The 14891-nt window shown below is 32.6% G+C and overlaps 2 protein-coding genes across 3 annotated transcripts in view; one reads left to right on the forward strand and one right to left on the reverse strand.

Moving 5' to 3' along the window:
• Positions 1-2300: 2300 nt before the first annotated feature.
• Positions 2301-2822, reverse strand: ND-MLRQ (NADH dehydrogenase (ubiquinone) MLRQ subunit). The gene is made up of 3 exons (XM_968434.4): positions 2662-2822; positions 2468-2611; positions 2301-2423 (listed from the first exon to the last, which is right to left on the reverse strand). Exons 1-3 carry the CDS (start codon positions 2701-2703, stop codon positions 2367-2369), a joined length of 243 nt encoding a protein of 80 aa, XP_973527.1. The 5' UTR covers positions 2704-2822; the 3' UTR covers positions 2301-2366.
• Positions 2823-3327: 505 nt separating this feature from the next.
• The window catches only part of Lmpt (Limpet), a 45364-nt gene continuing 33800 nt past the window's right edge, over positions 3328-14891 (forward strand). The window contains exons 1-2 of one of the 2 annotated variants that reach the window (XM_008194895.3): positions 3328-3562; positions 10126-10208. In XM_008194895.3, the coding sequence (XP_008193117.1) occupies positions 3521-3562; positions 10126-10208 (125 nt within the window). In that variant the 5' untranslated portion in view covers positions 3328-3520. Of the gene's footprint in view, positions 3563-5973; positions 6141-10125; positions 10209-14891 lie in introns of those variants that run through there. The other variant, XM_008194894.3, reaches the window with a different exon arrangement.

The raw sequence follows: 14891 nt of genomic DNA on the forward strand, positions 1-14891 counted from the left end.
GAATAGTTATTTTCCAAATTACATAGCTAACATTCAAGTAACCTCTGCAGAAGCAGGTATGACCGGACTATCAAACGAAACCGCGGAAGCTCTAGTATTCACCGCAATAAGTACTGCCCAGTGTGTGAAGTACTTAATCAGCGATTTAAACTTTTATTATGTGTTAACAAGAAAATTTAACTCAGATGCAGTAGAATCGATATTTTCAAACGTTCGCCTTCGCGGGGGTTCAAATGACATAACTGACTGTAGAGCAGCAGAATACGCACTTCGGCAAATTTTGAGAACTGGTTTTATCAAAAATGTCGATAATACCAACACAATTAGTGATGTTGGATATACCAGTTCTGCAACATTAAATAACAGTCAACAACTAAATGAAGACCCAAATCAAATGACTATTACCCTAAGTAACGATGTTATTAAAAAACTTGAGGAGCTAAGTACGTGCGCAGGAAATTTTACAAATTTCGCTTCAATTGAATCTGGAGCAATTGGATTTCTTTGTGGATATTTGTTAAAAAAAGTTGAGGAGTCCGTAAAATGTGCGACGTGTCTGATGCCTTTAAGCAACCATTCTGCGTTAAAAACAAGTCCTCTTTTGGAATTAATTTATAACCAGGATAGAGGGAAGCTTAAGTATCCATCTGAAAAGTTTATTGGATTGATTTGTAATGTGATAGAAGTGACTTTAGAAATAATACCTAGTGTACCCACACAAAATGTTGAGCATATTTTAAATACTGTGATAGTTTCATATTTAAAAAACAACCCTATGTTTTCTTGTGAGGAACATCACAATGTGTGCAAAATTATCGTAGGGAAACTAATACCGGCGCTGCTAACAAATTTTTGCAATCTCCATACGCAGAGATCTAGAAAACAATGTTATATTTATTCAAAAAAACGAAAACTTTTAAAAGTAAATTAAATTTTCATTTTTGTCTAAAATGTGTATTTCTTTATATGGACTTTTTATAAATGTAGGATCTCAGGTAGTTCTGGAATTAGAATTTGCCGCATTTAACTATTATATTTCTATGAAATTTCTGAAAAATACCAATTATCTACCCAGACAATCAGTAAGACCAATTTTGTTAGATACTAATATTGTTCGTTTTTTCTTGAAAGAAGCGGCAAACTTTTAATACCTACTACGATCCCACATTCATTTACAGACAGATTGTATTATACAGTATTTACCTTTGGCAAAAATTAAGACGCAACTGCGTAACATTAACACTATTTGTCCCTGGCTCGAGGTAGTTGCTCTGGATCCGCTTACTGACACTAATAATAATAATTCCAAAAATGTAACCCGGAAGGGCGACGTAAAGAGAAACTTCTAAAATGCTACGACAATACCACGCTTTCCTATGGGGTACTTGATGATTTACGTGCGGTAACTACGACAAGTAGGTACTTAGCCTCGCTGGTGTCCACTACTGGAGACGATCAAGGTCCTTTACGTAGCTTGTAGTACCGTATCACGGTTGTTAGTCGATTTTAGATCCTACAGAAGGTAGATCCAACAAAATTCACGCTAACCCGGAGTCTCTAAGTTGAAAACTCAAACATTGAAGCGAAACATGTGACGATTATCTTTTTCATGAAACAGCTACAAAAAACGGTAGAGACGAAATGACATCGGAATACAAATGAGTACAATATGCGATAATTACCTTAGTGATGCGCTAGATTCACTTTTCGCCTAAATTCTTTATTTTTTTAATGAAAATTTTACACCAGGTAATACAGAGATATAACTGCTCCCTGTGGTGCACCTCAAGTTCTTCGTGTTTGTGCTCGAGTCAAAAACGATGAAAACTCGGAAATAATCGCCTAGGTGGTTTTCGGTTTTTGGGGTTAATCGGGTGTGCAATTCACTAACATGAAGCAATGTGGCATGTAAACCATTCAGGTGTTCATGTCGGTAATTTTTGAGGTTCTGTGAAGTGAAATGTGGCCAGATTACATTTGGACCACTAATACTAATGCCTTTTTGCTTTAAAAATCTTCTGCACTGACAGAAGTGGTGACAGCACTTAACCTCAGAAGTCTTAGAACTGTCAGAATTGTTTTACTTTATAGTGGCTCCCTCTCAGAAACAAAAAAAGGCCAGGGAACTAAGCAATGCGGCCAGCCGTGTGAAGGGAAAGTCCCTTCTTTAATCAAGGAAGCTGTGACTGTGATCTTCAGTTAAAGCACAATAAAGTACCAGCTTTGATCAAAGTGGCCTGTGGCCCATTGTTGCCACCTTGATTTCAAAGTCGGGCCATTTTGATCAGAAAACAACAAAATATTAACAATAATTTATTTGAAATTAAAATCACATTGATCTAACACGACTATTTCCATTCAATCCTCTAGTATTTGGGCGCGGGCGACTCCAGTTTGGAGTAATCAATGTTGGGGGAGTAGAACTAAAAATTACACATTAGATCAGTTTTACAATTGTTGCAAATACCTTATATTGCTTGTTTCTAAATTCCTCGTTGGAGATATCACCGCTGCGGTTCCACTGGACGTCGGGGTTGCGGAGGGCAAGTCGGGCAGTGTACCCAATAGCCCCCAGGCAGCCCAAGCCGACGCACACATACAGAGGGATCAACTGAGACAAACAACTTGGAAAAGAGGTTATTTATCGCGTAAAATGCTTACAGCTTTGTGCTTTTTGAGGCTCTGAAGTGACATTCCCTGCATGGTTACCTAATTGTTGGAAAACTTGCAACAAATAAACTCTTCACTTCACTGTCAATGGCAAAAGTGTCAAAATATACGCAGTACTTCCCTCAATCGATGAATAATTTTGGTTACACAAGAGCGAAAGTGAGAAAAACAGCAAATCGCGTCACAATACGCCAGAAAAGGATGCCACTAGACTACGCGTCAAAACTATAGAATAGTTCTGGACTTTAGTATTTTTGTGCAATAGACGGACGTTATGTAATAATTTTTTAAAAAGTAGCTTCAGAGCTAGCCTTTGTAGCATAAATAACTGGGCGAATTTAAAGGAACTGGAAGTAAATCCGGGGCACAGGAGCAGTGTTGTAGTTTTGGGTATGAAAGCAGTTGTGCGATCTGTAGCTAGTAGCGAGGGAATTTTAAATACAGTCAAATGCAAATTTTGCTACAACTTAGGAAAAAATGTGCTCAAAATGTTACAAAATGCTTTCAAGTGGTCTGAAAGTTAGCAAAATCAAAATTCTTTCGTTCGGCCTAAATATTTATTTGGGTTGGCAGCATTGGCGGAAGGTTGGTTGCATAAACCCTCGAAACAGCCATGGGAGAAGAAAATATTGATTAAAATTCAGTTGTGTAGGTGAATGTTGTGTGGTAGGTCGTTTTCTCATTTAGTTAACCTAACCTAAAACGTTTTATTTTGCTTTTAAATAAAATATTAATGTTTGCTATTACTTACAAATATGTGATTGTTGTGTGTTTCGGTTAAGTTTTATTGTCATTCGTGTTGTTCTAACCCTTTTGCTGTAAAAACTCCAAATAACAAGAAACTACAAAAATGATATGCAGTAGGACACCCCGAGAGTTCTTTTCTGCTGATGTAAGTATAAACTTTTTTGTCTTATTCTGAATGAAACCACGTGTTTTCCGTGGAGTTTAATTTATTTTATTCGAAAATGTGCGTTATTTTGACGAGAAGTACCGGCGTTTGGTTTTTAATTTAATTCAGTCAGGGGCCCCAATTGAAAATCAGCGAAAAATTAATAAAATCCTGTTTCTTTGAAGATTGTTAAATGTTATTTTTGTAACAATCAATTTGTTACGGTTTAAAGCACATGAAACAACATCAAACAAAACTAATTAATTTCCAGATTTGGAACCAGTCAAGCGATATAAAAATGTCTATTGATTTATTCAAAAGAGGTGGAAGACATTCACCTTTTTGGAATGTGGGAAATAATCGATTTTTCCTTCCAAGCGCGCTGTACTTGCTGTTGAATACGACTTTTATTACATCCTGATAACAAATAAACAACCTTCTTCTCATTAGTATCAATAGCTTCCGTCTATTTTTAGAAAGTTACTTCATAAGAATTATAGGTGCCGTAATATATCATTAAAAATTAGCAACAATTACCTGGACAAGTAATTGCGACTGTGATGAAAAGAAATTAATTACAAGGGAGGGAAGGAGGTGTTACAGTTGATCAACAGCACTCACCTTTATCGAACATAAACACTTCTCAGATCAAAATGTGTCACTGGATGGCCAGAGCAAATATTTGAGAATTTACGCTGCTTTTAAAATTCTTCTCACTTTAAAAGTCGTTGACTATTTTTATCTAATTTCCTTTATTTTTGTTACGTGACATGTACTTGTGAATTTATTGTCTTCGACACGAACTGTGTAAAATTGGCAAATAAAAGTAACATCATCGTCCTTCGAACACATTATGAAAGAATATCTTGACTTGATGCCGTACAATTTTATAAATTTTGTCCAAATTTATTGTTACATTCCAAGACTCTCTGTAATAAAATTACACTTCAAATGAATACGTTTTTCAACTTGAAGCGTGTAAATTCGATTTCGAGTTTGTGACTGCGAAACGAATTTCGACTATTATTCATGTTTGGAATACCGTAAGAAGCACAATTTGTTTGATCAAATTGCAGTGACATCGCAACAATGAGACAAACTTTCGGGTTATTAACATAAAATCTTGTATGGTACAGGATATCGTGCTGTTAAATGGTTTATGTGACATTTATAAACATCCTGTATGTTGTTCATAACTTCGTAGCAAAGGTGTTTAGAATCCAAAACATCTGAGCAAAATGTTTACTAATAATAATCGATTAAACAACCACACAAAATGGAAAAAGACCAAAGTTCTAGGAAGCATTTGAGTCACAATATTTTGTTCTTTTAATAAAAGTTGCGGTTTCGCGACCACAGTTTTCCTTTTGGTTCATTTGAAACAGGAAATTATTTTGAATCCTCCAACATTTTGGTAAAAAAGTCTTCGTTCTGAGAAATCTAATAACTCGGTCACTTCTTAAATATCAACCTAATTTCTAAACTCGTTGCATTAAGGCCGCGCAACCTGTCAGGGCAGTAATTTCTCATTATTCTGCGATGATAAAGTGAAACATATGGCAAACGACGTGCGATAAATAGCGTTTAAATCACCGCCTAATTACTCAATCGCTGCATATGAGTGACGTCACACACGTCATACTCCGGTATTTCCTTACAAGGAGTACACAAAAAGGCGAGGGACACCTCGTGGGTCGCTTAATTTGACGACGTGTTTGTTATAATGGTAGCCTTGCCTTAAGCAACAATCTGTGAATTATTGAGGGTTTTCTAAACGTCTGACTCACGCTTTAGCCCGTATACTAACCAATCTAAAAGAAATCAAATGAATTAATCATTGTGGAGCAATGCTGCTTGCACAGTTTGACCTTTTTTATAATCGCTGCATTTGGATTATCGGTATTTGTGCATTAAATGGATCGGTGATAGCTGAAAGGTTCAAGGGGACCGATTGATTTATTACTGACCACATTTTTCGCCAAAATCTCAAATTCAAATTAAACAAATCGCGGCCGTATTCAAATTTGAGCATTTTTTCTGATGTTGTTTTTGTTTGAAATTTGACGGCATTAATTCAATGCAAATTGGAGAAAAACCAAAGAAAGTTATTGTGATCGATAAAGAAATTAAAATTGCGTCAAATCAATTACTGACAAATATGCTGAAGCATGTCGTAAATGGAGGAAAGCCAGTGAAAGAATTTTTGCGCTCCATTTGGTAAAAATGTGTTTTATTTGTTTTTTATCTTTATGCCCACGATATGTGACGCAAAAATCGCTTGCATACATCCATGGTCTATCTCGTCTGAACCAACGACTACAGGTTAAAGAGGTTGTAGGTGTTAAAACTAGTCGGTTGGCAATTGTTTTGTGAATTTCTTTCGTTTTCACCATTTGAATATCGCCGGTCGTGAGTGAATTCATCATAAAAAATTGCCATGTCGGGTTTCAGTTCTTATCGTTCGACGTATAAATATCATGAACCTAAGACCAGTAAAGTGACTATAAATGGTACTGATGCGAATAGCTTGAATGATGACTCTAGAAATCAGTGGAAAGTTCAGTTTCCCAGAAAAGAGGTAAGATTTGAGTTATGCATATGGACAAGACATCAGTGTTTAAAATTTTGTAATGGTATTTGATAGACGTAGCTATCGTTGCGCTTAATCTTGATTTTAACGAGATTATCAATCAGCTTTATCTTCCACTAATAGTAATAAAAATAATTGATGAATCACAGGGATCAGTGAATATTTACCAATACAGTGAACCTCAGTTATAACGAACTCGGCTCACACTATAACGTCCCACAAGTTCGTGGAAAAATTTATGTGAAATGTTAATTATAAATTTAAAGACAACCAATGTAATTAATCACAAATACTACTAAAATTCTGTTTCCCTTCACACATTGTTAACACAAAGCGTTCTGTATCTACTAACGTAATGTTAATAAATATTTCTTCTTCACTTATTTGCTAAAAAAAACGTTTTTACTAGTCTTTAGTACAATAAAATTTGACAGAACATTTAATTTTTTTGTTGCATATTTTAAACTGAATGCATGTTAATGAATACAAGTTAAAAAAAACAATAATTTAATACCTATTTTTTATATTTTTTATTTTAAAATTAGGAACAGATTGCAGTAAATACTTTTGCAAGGGATTCTTTAAACAGACATGTTAAATAATTTTAACGTTGGCACCAGAGCCAATGCATTCGTAATTTTAGTAAAAAAAGTTGGGTCCAGTATTTGCTTTATTCTGAAAAATATTAATGTTGGCAAAAAATTCTAGATGAAAATGTAGATACGAAAACACAGAAACACAAATTCCGTATCAGAAAACAGTTTTTGATGTAAATGTGAAGACAGAAAGTGCGTAATTAACTCTGCAACAACCAATTTTTAACAACAATGTAACGAAAATGTAAAATAATATGTGACAGAAAACAATTAAATGATAGGATGAAAAAAAAAGGTGCCAATTTTATTTTTAAACTAAGTCTAAAGCAGAATTTAGAATTTGCTTTAACTTCAAGTTCATTTCAGTTCAAATTACAGAAAACTGATAGTCAATCTTTATAACATATAATTATTGTTTCGTTTGATAAATAAGATTTTTTTTCAGTAAAAGAAGCGTCTTTTTTGTACGAAAAGCTGATTTTTTTCCATAATATTTTAATATAATATTATGTCTTAAGGGGGAAAAATGACCTCAATACATCTCAACCAAAATTACAAGCCATCAAATTAAAAACGTTTTAACGTCGACACATAACTTTTTTCGGTATAGTGTATTTTGTAAAACATCTTTCTCTGAACTGAAGTCGTATTTACTATTTCCCGCTTTAATTATATGATAGTTTTCTCAAAAACTACAATATTACAACTCCACCTCATTTTCTTGAACAAGTGGACTGAGGTCGTTTTTCCTCTGTCCACCCCAAATATTTTTATTTTTTGTCAAAATGAGCCGTCTAATTATTATCTTATGTATTTGATTTAATTTTTATTTGAGATTTTTTATTGGATTATAACTTGTAATTAGCAGAACTTTTTCTTTAAAAAAAATATTTTTCTTATATTATTTGTTATCAACATTATATTATCACTTTCTTATTTTATAACACAAAACGTGTATGGAATAATTAACTACGACAAACTGTTTTTCTTAATTTCAAAGTTATCATTTACTGACTTGGTACACGCAACGTCCGGAAAATTTTTGTTTCGCTACTGTGCGGCTTTTAATGAACGCTTTGATATAGCGAACAAAATTGAAAGTCGTAAAAATTGGTTCGGTTTTAACAAACGAATCTCGCTTACAACGAACGCTCGCCAAAATTTAGATAAAAAAGCGGTCTATCAGACGACTTTGTTAAAGCGTATGCACGTGCACTTTTGTTACGTTCTACGAATCAAACATTTCCAAGATTGTAGAAAGATTCCAAAAATTGAATCACATGTTGAAAACAGCTAAAATGTTACGTAGAAACAAAAATAAGTAAATAAATAGAATATTTGCCATAATATCATATGTAGGTATACCTTTGTAATTATGTATCTTTCTTAATGAAACCTAATTTACACCGAACAAATTCTGAAGTTCTTTGGGTGTTCGCTATAACCGAGTTCTACTGTAGTTATAGATTTGTATTAAATATTTGATTCCTGACTGCCACTGAAATTTTGCTATATTTATGGCCACGCATTTAAATTTTAAATATTATCACATACGAGACCATGGGTGAAACGTTAACCCATATTATTTTAATTTAATCATGAGAATGGAAACACTGGAAGCAGATGTTATCTGTCTAATCATTTTAATGTTTTCATTCATGTCTCATTATTTTTATACTCTGAAGTTATTATTTCAAGTGTATTCATTACAGGTCTGCTTTTACAAAGCTAAGAAACTATGACATTGCATTTTATGGCATTTATTTATTTTATGGATTTGGACAAACTGAACAAATAGTATTTTCAGTTATCAGTTGTAAATTCTCTGCTTTTATTAGCTGCTTCAAAATCGCATTTTACCGAATTATTTTTTCAGTAACGTTGATAAAATTATTAAATATTTATTAATGATTAAATCTCTCATTGAAACTGCAAATTAAATTAGTTATTAACTTTTGAAGTGTATGAATAATTACAGCGACTAACTTGCAGCTAAAATGTAATTTCTATTTTTGAGCATGAATTTTTTATAAAATATTTATTGCATGCCGTTTTTATCTTTAAACATTCCGACCTCAATACCACGATATGACAATATCTTTATTTGCATAACATACAGGTCTACCAAATTATTTTTACGAATAAATGCCGATATCATATATCACATGTCGTACAAGAATTCTATGACTTGTTATTTTTGTTTCAATTATGACACCGTGAATAATAAGAATGAATTTTGCCCATTTTTCTCATGTATTTTCTCTTTGCGTAAAAAATTAATTAGTGGTATTTACAAATTTCGCTTAAAACTGGTGAGTTAGGCGGGCTGTTGCTCGTGTTCGTTTGCTTTTTACAAAAATCTCAAGAGAACCAGGTGTGTTTTATAAACAGGTTTAATATTAGGTAGGTGTAATTATCCTACAAAGTATCACATGGCGTCTGTGGTATAATAAAAATTCCTGGTAATTAACGTAGAAAAATTAACTCCGTTTAAAATAAAATGAAATATTCATATCTTGATTTAAGAATTTTATTTCCACGTTGGCTCTTGGCTATTATTAGAAGAAGCGAAATCTGTTACATGTTCTTACCCAAGTTTATTGTTGTCAAGTCTATTAAACTCTCTTTTCGCTGTCTTACACACTATTGTCTAATGAGTTACTGTAGTATCAAATCATTCTAATGATCTAATAAAACTTAATTTTGTGTGTAATCGCAACAATTCTGATTTATTGCCGTTTCATGTGAGAAATTGAATGATTGCAGTTAAGCGTGTCTGGGCGAAGTAATGAACTTTTGGCAAAATGAATTAATCCAAATACATTCCTTTCCCCCAACCACAAATAAACCCATTGTGTGGCTTGTCTTCGTCGCATATAAATGATAGAGTTACCATAAAATATTAAAAACAACCTTCTCGAGACAGGTTGTGATGACACAAGGCTTTTAACAATGTGAATCGTTTTTTTAGTGATAATTTGCATATTTTTACCGGTTGGCTAAGCCAGTCATCTAAATGCAATGAGACACTGCAAATGCATGCGTTATTTAACCGGATAAGACCGAATTCCTGTCTTCACCTTTGCAGCAATGTTACAATTTCGGGTTAATTTCACTTGCGATTAGCTTGGCTATTTAAAGATTTACATATTTATTACCATGTCAAAACATGACTAATTGAAGCCCCCAAATTATCCAGCTTGTTACGAGATAATTTGTTTACATATTAGTGTATCCATCAAACTAAAAACCCAGTTATTACACTTGATTAGTGGGTTGTTTTTTAAATAGGCAATTTCACTCGCTGTTATTTTTTCTAATTTGTGTGCAACCTCTATATTTAGAACACCACCTAATTGTCGCATTACGTTTCACAGGGTGTACAGATCAAAGAAACAGATGTTGGTCAACCTTGTACAGAATGTAGCAAGTGCATGGGATATGAACCGCATAACTGGAGGTAGGTGTCATTTTTTATTTTAGAAACGCTGCGAAACTCGCTCTGTATTAATTAATCCATTTTTGCATAATAATCAATTTGTTTTTTAAATCTGTCACCTTCCAACACCCACAACACGTGTAATAATAGTAATTACTATGAGAATTAACTCGTTTGGGTGACGTTCGATAATAAATCATGTTAGAGGCAAACTGCGCTTTTTTCACACTTGCAAACAATAATTTTTAATGACTTGGGCCTTCCAGAAGAGTACAAGAATTTTTAACTGGCGCGCAAATTTGCAATTTAATTGCTTGATTAGACGACCAGTGGTGCACAGCGCGTTTGCTGGCTGCATAACATCTAGGCGTACAGAAGTGAGCTAAATTCAATTTCAGTTAAAAAATAATGAATTGATTGGTTTGATGAGTGCCTCTAACAATGCTTTTGATATTATTTTGATTATTTTACCACATAATAAAAGTCAGCGAAGTGTTACAGCACTAAGAACGTTAAAAAATAAAAAAAAATTTTAGGTGATATTAGTTGTGGTCGCTAATGATGTGCTGCGTCAGCCGAATTGAGACATGGCCATTGCCTGTATTAATAAAGCGGTAGAAAGTGTTTTATTGTATCGTTAGTAATAAATTTTACGATCCAATTTTCTCACTTAACTGGCCATTCGAGCTTTGATTTGGCCTTATAATGAATTGACAAGTGTGTGTATCAATTCGGAGATGATCGATTGATTTTTAGCTTGTAGTAATTTAGACCAGCATAAAATTTAATGCCTCGCATTTAATGTGACCGAAAGCAGTCCACATTATGCGAGTACTAAAACTTAAAATAATCTTCAATCTGGCGCCTTATGTCCGTGTTAATGTCATCATCCTCCAAGCGCCCTAATTACAAGTCCGCTGACTTGTTTGCAGTCCATAAAATAATTAGGGGCTTAGCGGCTGACCATTAATTCGCTAATACTTAATCCCTCATTTTGATTAATAAGCGTGTTAGGGATTTTTTGCCAACAAATCGGGACGTTTTCATAAATTAAGCCTTAATTTAAGTTTTGGGCGAAAATATGCCGTCGCGGCGCGCCTGCTGAAAGAGTAATTTTAATCCATAAATTTAAGTAAGTAAGACGTTTTGGAGCGAAACATTGGCCGGAAGATGGATTTTGTCCACTTTCAAGATTGCAGTTTAAGTGTAATTAAACAATTTATTTTCTCAGGTCACTCCTCGTTCGAAATTAAAGTGTCATCCGGGATTATAAACTCGGATGATTGTTTGAACTTGAAAGTGCTTCTTGTCACGAGCTTCGTGTAGGGTGTGTTGCAGGAAATTAGATAAAAGCAGGTATCCTGTCGACTCGAGCCCACGTCAACTCAAACTGAGACAAATAATTCCTAGGAAAATATGCTAAAAATAACACGGAATCTGGTCGATGATGGACGTGCACGTTAAGCAATAGATCAGCTTTTTATTGTTTTTCGACATCTGATACTTACAATTCTACAAATTTCCGGTTTTCTGCCTTCGCACACACTTCCAGTTTCTCTCTTCTAGACTTTTCTCTTTATTTATACGAAAACAGTGGAAATGCGGTTATTTTTCAATGTTTTTACATTTTTGTGTTTTTTTACAATTCTTATTACTGAAATTCGGCTTTTTGTCTACGTCGAAAATGCGTTATGCTGCCGAAAAACCTAATTAATATCAAGTATAACTAGTATTTTTTTGATTGGTGTTGGCTTCTAAAATATTGTTCCTCAAATAATCAAACTGGCTTGAAACCGAATGTTCCGAAAAATACTTGAAAAAACTTGAAAACAAGAGTTATTTTAATTTTAAAATTTTTTTTGTTATATAGAGTTATAGTGTTGGTACACCTAGTAATTTTATTTAAAAATACCTAATTGAAAACATTGTAGAAAATTTGGAACGAGCTTCAAGAACATCTGGTCAAAATGATGTTGAACATATTAAAAAAATTATATTTTTATTATATTTTAAAACCTCTACCGAAGTTAGCGTTTGCAGTTAAATACTTTATTTTTTCTTTATCTTTGTGAATTTTTTATAAGAATTTTTTAAAATTTTTTTTATACGGAGAGAAGGAGAAACATGTCTAGATTACAGGAAAAATATTGAAAAAGAGAATTTAAAACAAGTGTTATTTTAATATTAAAATATATTTTCAAAATGTTCTAAATGACATCAGAAAGTTGGAAAAATAGAGTTGGTAGTGTTGGTATACCTAGTAATTTTATTAATTTTATTTTTTTAATTGAAAACATTGAAGAAAATTTGGAACGATCTTTAAGAACAGCTGGTAAAATGGTGTTGGCGTTGAACATATTTAAAAAAGTATATTTTTATTATATTTTAAAAACCTCTACTGAATTTAGCGTTTGCAGTTAAATACTTTATTTTGTCTGTATGTGAATTTTTTTAAGATTTTTTTTAAATTTTTTATACGGGGAGAGGGAGAGGCAGGCATGTGTAGATTACCGGAAAAATATTGAAAAAATTTCTAAGTAATACTTTAAAAATTATGGAGTTACTAACTTGTTTTGTTAAATTTCTCAGTTTTTAATATTTTTTTATGTTTTTATGAACTCTTACCACAATGATGAATAATTATATTCAATTTACTCCCAGTTACTAGAAGTTTTTTTACTGTAAAAAAATAAAATTTATCAAACAATCAAAATTTGTAGACTAGGAAAGCGTTCTACATTATTATGGATAAAGTAGACTGAATACACTGTCCAATCAACGGAGCGAATGCTCAAATTGAAACTTAGTTTTTAAGAAAAATTACGAATAATTTTTTTTACAATTAAATATTGTTCTTTATCCAAATCATTACCTCACAGACCAGTTCTTATCTCGCTTTTAATATTTGTAAACAAGTTTTAACGGGTTAACAATGAGCTTAATAATTTTAATGTTTTTATGAAAAAATTTAAGGTTCAAATGGCTTTAAAAAATTACAGTTTTATAGATAAGTCTTTAGAAGACTTGTAATAAAATTTTTCAAAAATTTACTTATCATTATTTAATTAAAAATAAAATAATTTAAAATGAGTTTTTTCATTTTATTTACAAAATGGTACGAACATTTTTTTTTCAAATTTATATCTATGTATATATAGTTGCTAAGGCCCTCAGAAACTTACGATATTATTTTCATGCGATTTGAACTTACAATTTTTTTATAGAAAAATAAATAAATTGAGTTTCTATCCGTTTTAACTCGGTTAAAAGTTAGTGCAAACTAACCTCTGAGGGATTTATTCATCTTGATTCACCCGAGAACTTTCAGCGTTTTCGCATAAGTGTTATTATTTTTTTTTTGTTGGAATTTAAAACACGTTGCTGTGGAAAACGTATTTTTAAATAGTGTTTATAATCTGGGGTTCATATATTAAAAAGGCTTAAAATGTTACCAACAAAAAAAAATAAATTTTGCGTTGACGCTCTGCTTCTGACATTGTCAGTATAGTTCCAACCAGAATTTTTACCTTTATATGTAAACATTTCTGTACCACATACCACTGAGTTGATGCGCCGGTTTTCACGCACCCTTCAAAATCCGAAAAATTATTATTTTATGAAATTTTCGAAAAAGAGTTTCTTAAATATTTAAAAAAAAGTGCCACTAGTCCCAAAAAAAGATGAAGTTAAAATTGAAATCTAATACATAAATTAATTTTGAGGCTTGGAAAGCAACAATTTTTTGCTCAAAACATCGATTGATTTAGAATGCATTAAAAAGTATAAATTTTTTTTAATTAATATTTTAATACTATTTTTAGTTTTATTGATAGTAATATTTTTGATTAATTAATACATATTTATTATAAGGAATTGTCGAAAAATTTTGAAAAAATTTACATGTATACAGAAAAAAATAAGGCCTTCAGAAGTAGTCGCTGTTTCTGAGCGATTCGTAGCTTTTAAGATATAGTAAAATATACTTTTAGTAGACTCACCCTGTATAGTATTAAAAAAACTTACTTAATCCTTAGTGTTTTCAGTAATAGATGCATTCTTTTTCATTATTGTTAAAAATGAGGCCCTTAAAACGTTTCGTTTATTGCGTTAATTAGTTTTTATTGCTTTCCCGCCAGCAGTATTATCCTTGACCGCCCATTAGGGTCCTGGCGCGATTTCGATAAGGCATTGTTATTCTACCGCCAACAATTCAAAAAGCTAACACTTGCCGGTTTAATAAACCGTGAATGTCAACGCTAGGTCCTGTATTTTCGCGAAAATCGTTTCCTATGACCAGCTCTATTTAATTCAAGGGAAAAGGTTACAAGGTGACATTTATCCTGATTATGCACGATTTATTAACTCGATTTCGCGCTTCGGCGCATTATCTCATCCCAAGGTCCTTCCTCACATCCCATATTTGGTTAAAACTCATCAGATTCAATATTGTATTTTTTGTGGTATTTTGAAACTTGAAAACCGTTTTGGAAAGTGTTAAATAAATCTTGTAATTACGGGCGACACTGTCGAGAATGCTTTCAAATATGGACCGTACCATGATGGTATGTTTATGAACGAAAATAACGCTTTAAAAGGTGATTGTGTGTACCAGATCTAGCCTTTTATTACATCAATCTGAATTGTATAAACCTGGCGCGTCATAAATCTGGTATTGCAACAGTGGGTGAAAAATATTGTCGGGCG

The sequence above is a fragment of the Tribolium castaneum genome, chromosome 5, assembly GCF_031307605.1.
Source record: "Tribolium castaneum strain GA2 chromosome 5, icTriCast1.1, whole genome shotgun sequence".
NCBI lineage: Eukaryota > Metazoa > Arthropoda > Insecta > Coleoptera > Tenebrionidae > Tribolium > Tribolium castaneum.